The 8260-nt window shown below is 38.6% G+C and overlaps 1 protein-coding gene across 1 annotated transcript; it reads right to left on the reverse strand.

Moving 5' to 3' along the window:
• Positions 1–724: 724 nt before the first annotated feature.
• Positions 725–1687, reverse strand: LOC125136482 (olfactory receptor 10C1-like). The gene has a single exon (XM_047797314.1). It carries the CDS (start codon positions 1685–1687, stop codon positions 725–727), a length of 963 nt encoding a protein of 320 aa, XP_047653270.1.
• Positions 1688–8260: the final 6573 nt, after the last annotated feature.

The raw sequence follows: 8260 nt of genomic DNA on the forward strand, positions 1-8260 counted from the left end.
TTACAAATAATCATCTCTAATACCTAGAGATAATTCCTGCTATTTCTTCTGCATAACTGTTAAGTAATTACTTTTTATGTTCATATTATTTCCATTCTTAATTAACTGCACAGAGATGTAAATAAAAACCACAATGTATTAATGTTTTGGTCTTCAAGGAATTAGATATCTTTTGGTAAAATGGGCATATATGGTAAAATACACATTTTGGTCATTAATGAACATCAGTAGAATTATCACATCTTTTCTTTTCCAGCTTTATTGAGACAAACATGACAAATAGAATTGTCAAGAGTTAAGACTTAACATGTATAATGTAATGATTCAATATATGTATCCATTGTGAAATGATTACCACAATTAAGTAACACATTCATTGCCTCACATAGTTGTCTTTTGTGTGTGTGTGTGGTAAGAACACTTAAGATCTACGTTGTTAGCAAATCTGAAGTATATAATACAGTATTATTAACTACAGTTACCATGCTGTATGTTAGAATGGCAGAACTTATTCATTCTATACTATGAGTTGTCACAGTAGCAGTCACAGTTCTCCATTCTTTATCATATTACCACTATTATATGAAGAGTTATTAATCCAAAGGAGGTTTTTACAAAAGATTGGCAAGTATATTTCTTTCTTTCTTTCCCTCTTCTTCTTTTGTTTTCTCTTAGATTGAGTGTGCATCTTTTTCAAAGAGCAATTTGTGTCGTCCTCTGGTATCTACCTATGAGTCAATACTTTTTTCTTGCCTAGAGTTCTCCTAAGAGCTGCCTTGACTTCCTTGTTCCGTAAACTGTAGATGATGGGGTTGAGCATGGATGTCACCACGGTATAGAAGAGGGCTAGGAGTTTATCTATTCCTGGTGAATGGCTAGCCTTGGGTCTCAAGTAGGTGACAGATGCTGAGCCATAGAAGAGTGTTACTACAAGTAAGTGGGAAGAACAGGTGGAAAGAGCTTTTTGGCGGCCCTCAGGTGAGGGCATGCTGAGCACGGCAGCTAGAATTCTGCCATAAGAAGCAATGATGAGTAAAAATGGGCTGGAAACACAGAGAATGGCTGCAACAAAGACTGCAGCCTCATTATGGGAGGTATCCCCACAGGCAAGTGCCAGGATAGGGGGGAGGTCACAGAAGAAGTGGTCTATTTCACAGGGGCCACAGAAGTCCAGGGAGAAAATATAGTTGGTCTGGCCCAAGCCCACCATGCATCCCACTCCCCAAGATACCATTGCCAAATGGACACACACTCCACGACTCATTCGTGTCGCATAGTGAAGTGGGGAGCATATGGCCATATAGCGGTCAAAAGCCATGGCTGCCAAAAGACAGCACTCACTGACAGCAAATAATGTGAAGAAAAACATCTGTGTGGCACACCCCTCCCGAGAGATTCCTCGGGCCTCGCTCACAAGGTTCTGCAGCATCTTGGGTGTGACAGAGCACGTGTAGCCAATCTCCAAGAGAGACAGGTTGGCCAGGAAGAAGTACATGGGGGTGTGGAGGACCGGGTTGGTCCAGATGGCAGTGGCTATGAGAGCATTGCCCATCAGTGATGCTAAGAACATGAGCAGGATGAGGGTAAACAAAAGGAAACACTGTTCAGTGACCTCAGAGAATCTGGCAAAGGCAAAGCGTTTGACAGACATGCTGTTGTCCTGCCACAAGGAACAGTTGAAGGTCATGCCTAGGAAAAAGAAGGCAAGGTCATCATCAAGAGTCTTTCAGATGGAAATATGAATCTTTCTCCTACTCCTAACAAGCTCTCGTAAGTCAGAGAGATAGATTTCTTTTCTGCAATTCTGAAATTCAAAGTTTGGAAGTTACCCTCATCTTGAAACCAAATCCTATTGTATGTTTATTATCCTGGTTGATTTGTCAGAAATATATCTGGTCAGTAGACATATAATGGAAAAAAATTAAGTAAAATTCTTTCTCATCTCTTTCTTTTATCATTTGCCAAATACTACCAGATAAAGTTCCTCCCATACCTACCTATTTCTTTCCTATTCTTTAGCCACTGACTTGCTTTCTTTACTCATTTATTAAACACTATTTATTGAGCAAAGAGTATTTTCAAAGTATTTTTCAGTTACTATTGTAGGTCCTGGATTTAATATGTAAAAAAAGATGGAAAGAAGTAGACTGATTCAAAATTCATAAATGTGAAGTAGCAACTCTGCATGATTACAGGGACCATCAGTGTATGTGACTGTTGAAAAAGTTGCTTGCACATCAAGTATTTTATTATAAAGCAGTTACACTTATGTTAAAGTATTATTAAGTATTTGCCTTGCACTGTGATTGACTTAATTATAAAATTTAAATCTATGTTTCCCACATAGCAACTCAATTCAGTTAAGGCTGTGGCAAAGAAAACAGACAACAGTTTACTTATTTTTTTTTAACCCCAAATATTTTCTTAGATAACCTGACTTCTCAATCATAGCCTATGCAGTTGCATAGAAAACTCTGGATGTGAAGAAATTGTCATCCCTTTTGTCAGTTAAAAGCACAAATGTATATCTTACTCATTCTGTCTTTGTGGATCTGGGACAAATTGCAAGTTTCCCCGGTGACTCTGATGGAAGGAACAAGGCGGAAATTCCAACCAGCAAAGGCGAATGCCTGACTCTTTCTTAACTAGGGACATCACAAAATTTCATTTCATAAATATCTCTCGCCATTTAGACTGTAGACAGCAAATGCCTGTGCTGTGGTTGGCGTCAGGGGGTGTGGGAATGAGAGAAACCTGCTGGTGGATGGCACACAGTGTGGGCTGACTGCACAAAGGCTGATGCCTGCTCTTAGTCATATGATATTCTTAGACCCAGAGGGTGAATTAAAAAGACATCCTGTGGTAAGTACTTTTTAAAACCTCACAAACTTCAGAGACAGTTGAAAAACTGAGATATCTGAGACAGTGAAGATCTGTGAATGCTTCTAAATATTTAAACAGTCAAAGAAGGATACTCTGTCTAGAAGTAAATATTAAATAATATAGAAGTAAATGTATAGGTCTCATTAGAAGTGAGAAAGCAAGCAAATGTTAAATTCTCTTCTTCCTCGCTCTCACTTAGAATAATCTCACATCAGGTAAAATCAGATTTTTTTCATTACACTTTCTATTGTTTTTTGGATTTGCTCTCTGTTGACCTTTTGTTGGTTGACCTGAGATCCATGTACTAGAGGTCAGCTTGATGTACATACCAAGAATGTTTAATTTTAATCATTGCCTACAGAAAGAGCGTGAGATATTCAAGGCAGGTGTCAGGGGTCTGCAGAAAGGAGCATCCCAGGCAGTACAATTTGGCATGAACATTCTCTGTCTCTCATCTGATAATATTTTCTTGACCTAACGTTTCTGATTTATCATGTCCACATGAAGGAAGGATGATGAAGCCCTTCCCATCTTTCTTGCTGAGTCGTTTTGTGTTAAACGTGCCAACACTGTGGAGGCAATGATGAATTCAAAATAAGAAATTAAAGTGTACTTTATCACCCTCAAAAACCCTTGCCCTTTAGAAGTCTCATGTTAACGAACTCATAGGACTCTGCATACGATATTGTCTGCTATTGCCATTATATAAAAATAACCTGTATTAAGAATCAGTCACCACCTGAATATGCACTGTTTTGTTAATCTAAAGATATAGGAGTTTCATGCCCAATGATAAACTGTTTTATAGATTCCTGCTCAGTGTAATGAAAGGTCAAGTGGTCATTGAACATTGACAAGATTCTGCAGGTTTAAATCTTGAGATGGAGTTTTAATGACAGCCGGATATCTGAAAGAAATACATCGAGAAGGAGAAAAGATAAACTTAGTAGCTCATGGCTTTGCTTCATGTGTCACCTTACCCAGCCCAAGATCCAAGACGTGCACATTCTCTGCAGCTCTGCTTTGGAAATAACCCAGCAGAATTGATTCATTTGGAGTCAGCTCCACATAATTAGGACTGTTCTTTAACTGACTCAGTCCCTTCTTAATCTCTTTTTTCATAATGAAATGTTTATTTCCTATCAGCCAAAGGAAAACATAAGATAATGATTAGCTATTTTACCTGAAACACTTCGTACAGTGCCCAGAATACAATAAAAACTCAATAAATATTAATCTTCATTATGCTGAAATTATCATTTCCAAAATGCTTGAATAGTAGATATAATTTATGTAAATTGGTCATTAAATATTGCATAGATGATATCCCATTGCTTCCCACCATTTCTCCATAGTTATTTCAGCATCACTTAGTATTTTAACGAAGTGATGCCTTAACATAAGCTAGCAGCAAAACTGTTTTATCACTTGATGGGAATAACAGGTACAGGATAATGGAGGCATTTCCATTTACCCAAAGATAAGAGATATATCTATTTCCTGGGAAACTAATTAATTTAGAATAACTTACAGCAGTTTTCTGACTGGGTCACTGGTAAACTGAGTAAATTTTATAGTCTTCAAAGAAGGAGAAAATAACTGATTAAAATAATGTCCAGAACTGAATAATGCTTTGAGTGTTAGCTATTCATTTTTACACTTTAATCCATCTTATACAACCCTCTTAAAAAATCATTTATATCACATACCTTTAATCATAATTTTTGAGGGAAAAAAGTAGACGACATTAGCTTCTGAGTAGCCACTCCCTGATTTTGTCTGCATGCTCTCCTTATAACCTCCCCACATTCAGAGGATGTAAATTTCCCCATCCTCACTTCTAAGACTATGCACTGAGAAGCTTTTGTTGTCATCAGGACCTTGTCTGATTCCAGGAAGATTGTGTCTCCTGAGGGAGCATTATGTCCTTCCTAGCAATGCCCTCAGCTACACACACACACACACACACACACACACACACACACACACACACACACACACTCACACACAAGCATGCAGGTCTGTGCTGATTATATGACATATATTTTAACTTTTCTCATCCGAAAAAAAGGAATATGAATATGTTTTACTTCATTCCTTCCCCCTGTTCTGAATCCTTATCATGCCTTTCTTTCCCAGGAGACATATTTTCTTCTCACTAGAATGTCAGAAAGTAGTTTGATTCTGTCTCTCAGGAATTGCAGTGGACTTGTCTGTCTCTATTTTTTGTTAATTATGAACATTTAGGAAGCAAAATTAATATATTAAAAGGTAATGTGGTAATGTAAAAACAAAAGTAAAATAAATATAGAATATAATGAGTAACCTATATCATAGATAACTGCTATCATAGATAACTGCTGTCATAGACTGTGTGCACAATGTGATATTAATTCAAGTGACATGTACTGGTGGAGCCAAATATTTGACACTGCTGGCTATTAATATGAAATGCTCAGATTTAAAATTTTTGTTTGAATTAAAAATTCATCATCAAAAATAAATATGAAAATGACTTAAGGAACTTTCATCTATTATATAGAAGCAGTTAGTATTTATTCTGATTTTTTTTTTACCTTTTTAGGGCTGCACCTATGGTATATGGAGGTTTCCAGGCTGGGGATCTAATTGGAGCTACAGCTGCCGGCCTATGCCACAGCCACAGCAACACATGATCTAAGCTGTGTCTGTGACCTACACCACAGATCATGGCAACGCCGGATCCTTAACCCACTGAGCAAGGCCAGGGATCGAACCCTCAACCTCATGGTTCCTAGGTGGATTCCTTTCCACTGCACCATGACGGGAACTCCTATTCTGGTTATTTTAAAAGATTCAAATTAACAAATCATAATAATTTTCTAGTTACACGTGAGTGTGACAAAGAGCACATTTGTTTCTATTAAAAGTAATAAAGAAACTCTAAGAGTTAAAGATATATGCTAGGATGATGAAAAACTGTAAGGTACTGAATTTTTTTTTTTGTCTTTTTGCCATTTCTTGGGCCGCTCTTGCGGCATATGGAGGTTCCCAGGCTCGGGGTCTAATCGGAGCTGTAGCCACAGGCCTATGCCAGAGCCACAGCAACGCAGGATCCAAGCTGGTCTGCGACCTACACCACAGCTCATGGCAACGCCGGATTGTTAACCCACTGAGCAAGGGCAGGGATCGAACCCGCAACCTCATGGTTCTTAGATGGATTCGTTTCTGCTGTACCACGATGGGAACTCCCTGAATATTTATTTTTTTAAATGAAATAAAAAGTGGGTAAAGTATTGAATACTTATTACTGACATGATATAATGGCAAAGGAGAAAGACCAGGGAAGAGGAAGTTGTCATTCGGATCGAAAATCCTCCTTATTGCAGCCCCATTAAATGAATTATGCACAGGAGGAGAACAACATGGCAGAGTAGGAGGATAGGGGACTCCTTTCCTCAATGAACACATCAAAAATACATCTACGTGTGAAACAATTTTCACTGAAAACTAACTGGAGTCTGGGAGAAAGACTTCTGCACAATGAAGGCTATAAGAAATATCCATATGGAAGAGAACCATCAGGTCAGGACCTGATGCCTCTGGGGAGGGGACTCTGAGGAAAAGAGAGATTTCATGGGCAGAGATCCTCTCCAGGGAGTGAATGGTTCCAGCCATAAATTAGGCACCCCAGCCCTGGGGTCCTACACAGGGAAGACAAGCCCTCCTTGGCTGGTTGGAGGGCCAGTGGGACTACCAGAAGGGCTGTGGGAGGCCCGGACTTCACTTCTGAGGAACACATGCACACTTACTCGCTCCTGAAGCATGAGGAGAGGAAGGATTGAAAACTGCTTGAGTAACTGTCCAGTTTCACAAGCCTGTCCTCCAAGCTCATGTCCCAGTCGGAGCCTAGGGAATGCTCCAGCCCTGCTTGTTATAAGATGCAGCTCCACATTTACGTTTTCTTTTTTTTTTAATAATGATTTTTATTTTTTCCATTATAGCTGGTTTACAGTGTTCTGTCAATTTTCTACTGTACAGCAAGGTGACCAAGTCACACAAACACACATATATATATACACACAAACATATTCTTTTTCTCACATTATCCTCCATCATGCTCCATCACAAGTGACTAGGTATAGTTCCAGTGCTATACAGCAGGACCTCATTGCTTATCCATCCCAAATATTGCATGTATTAACCCTAGATTCCTAGTCCATCCCACTCCTTCCCCCTCCACCTTGGCAACCACAAGTCTGTTCTCCAAGTCCAGGATATTATTTTCTGTGGAAAGGTCCGTTTGTGCCATATATCAGATTCCAGATATAAGTGATATCATATGGTATTTGTCTTTTCTCTTTCTGACTTACTTCACTCAGGATGAGAGTCTCTAGTTCCATCCATGTTGCTGCAAATGGCATTATTTCATTCTTTTTATGGCTGAGTAGTATTCCATTGTGTATATATACCACATCTTCCTATTCCAATCATCTGTCAATGGACATTTAGGTTGTTTCCATGTCTTGGCTATTGTGAATAGTGCTGCAATGAACATGTGGGTGCATGTGTCTTTTTTAAGGAAAGTTTTGTCTGGATATATGCCCAAGAGTGGGACTGATGGGTCATATAGTAGTTCAGTGTACATTTACATTTTCTATACTCTCTCTCCTCTTTCTGGGACCATTGTAAGATGAATATTGGTACCCTTAATGTTGTCCCAAAGATTCCTTAAATTGTTTTCATTTTTTTTAAATTTGTTTTTCTTTTTGCTATTCTCATTTGATGATTTCCATTAATCTATCTTTCACATCACTTATACATTCTTCTGTTGTCACTTAGTCTGCTGTTCATTCCTTGTCATTTTTTTTTTCATTTTAGTTATTCTTCAGTTTTGACTGGTTCTTTTTTTTCTTTTTTCTGGCTGACCCGTGGCATGCAGAAGTTCCTGGGCCAGGGATCAAGCCTGAGCCACACCGGTGTCAACCCCAAATCCTTAACTACTAGGTCACCAGAGAACTCCTGACCGGTATTTTTTAAAAATTTTTAGTTCCTTGTTAAACTTCTCAGTGTTTTCATCTATTCTTTTCCTTAATTCAGTTAGCATTCTTAATACTGGTACTTTCAATTCTTTATCTAATAGATTGTTTATTTCAGTCTCATTAGTTGTTTTTTCAGGGGTTTTCTCTTGTTCTTTCCATTGATACAGGTTTCTCTGTATTCTCGTTTTGCTTACTTCCCTCTGTCTCTATGAAACTAGGTGAACGGTTACCCTCAGCAGTCTTGAACAGGTGCATGTATTTGGGAGCATCCCTATACAGTTTGTGGGTGTCCAGCGGTTTTGATGGAACAGCTGGACTTGATGTGAGCAAAGTCAGATCTTCAGTATGTGCTGGTA

The sequence above is a fragment of the Phacochoerus africanus genome, chromosome 9 (genome assembly GCF_016906955.1).
Source record: "Phacochoerus africanus isolate WHEZ1 chromosome 9, ROS_Pafr_v1, whole genome shotgun sequence".
Lineage (NCBI taxonomy): Eukaryota > Metazoa > Chordata > Mammalia > Artiodactyla > Suidae > Phacochoerus > Phacochoerus africanus.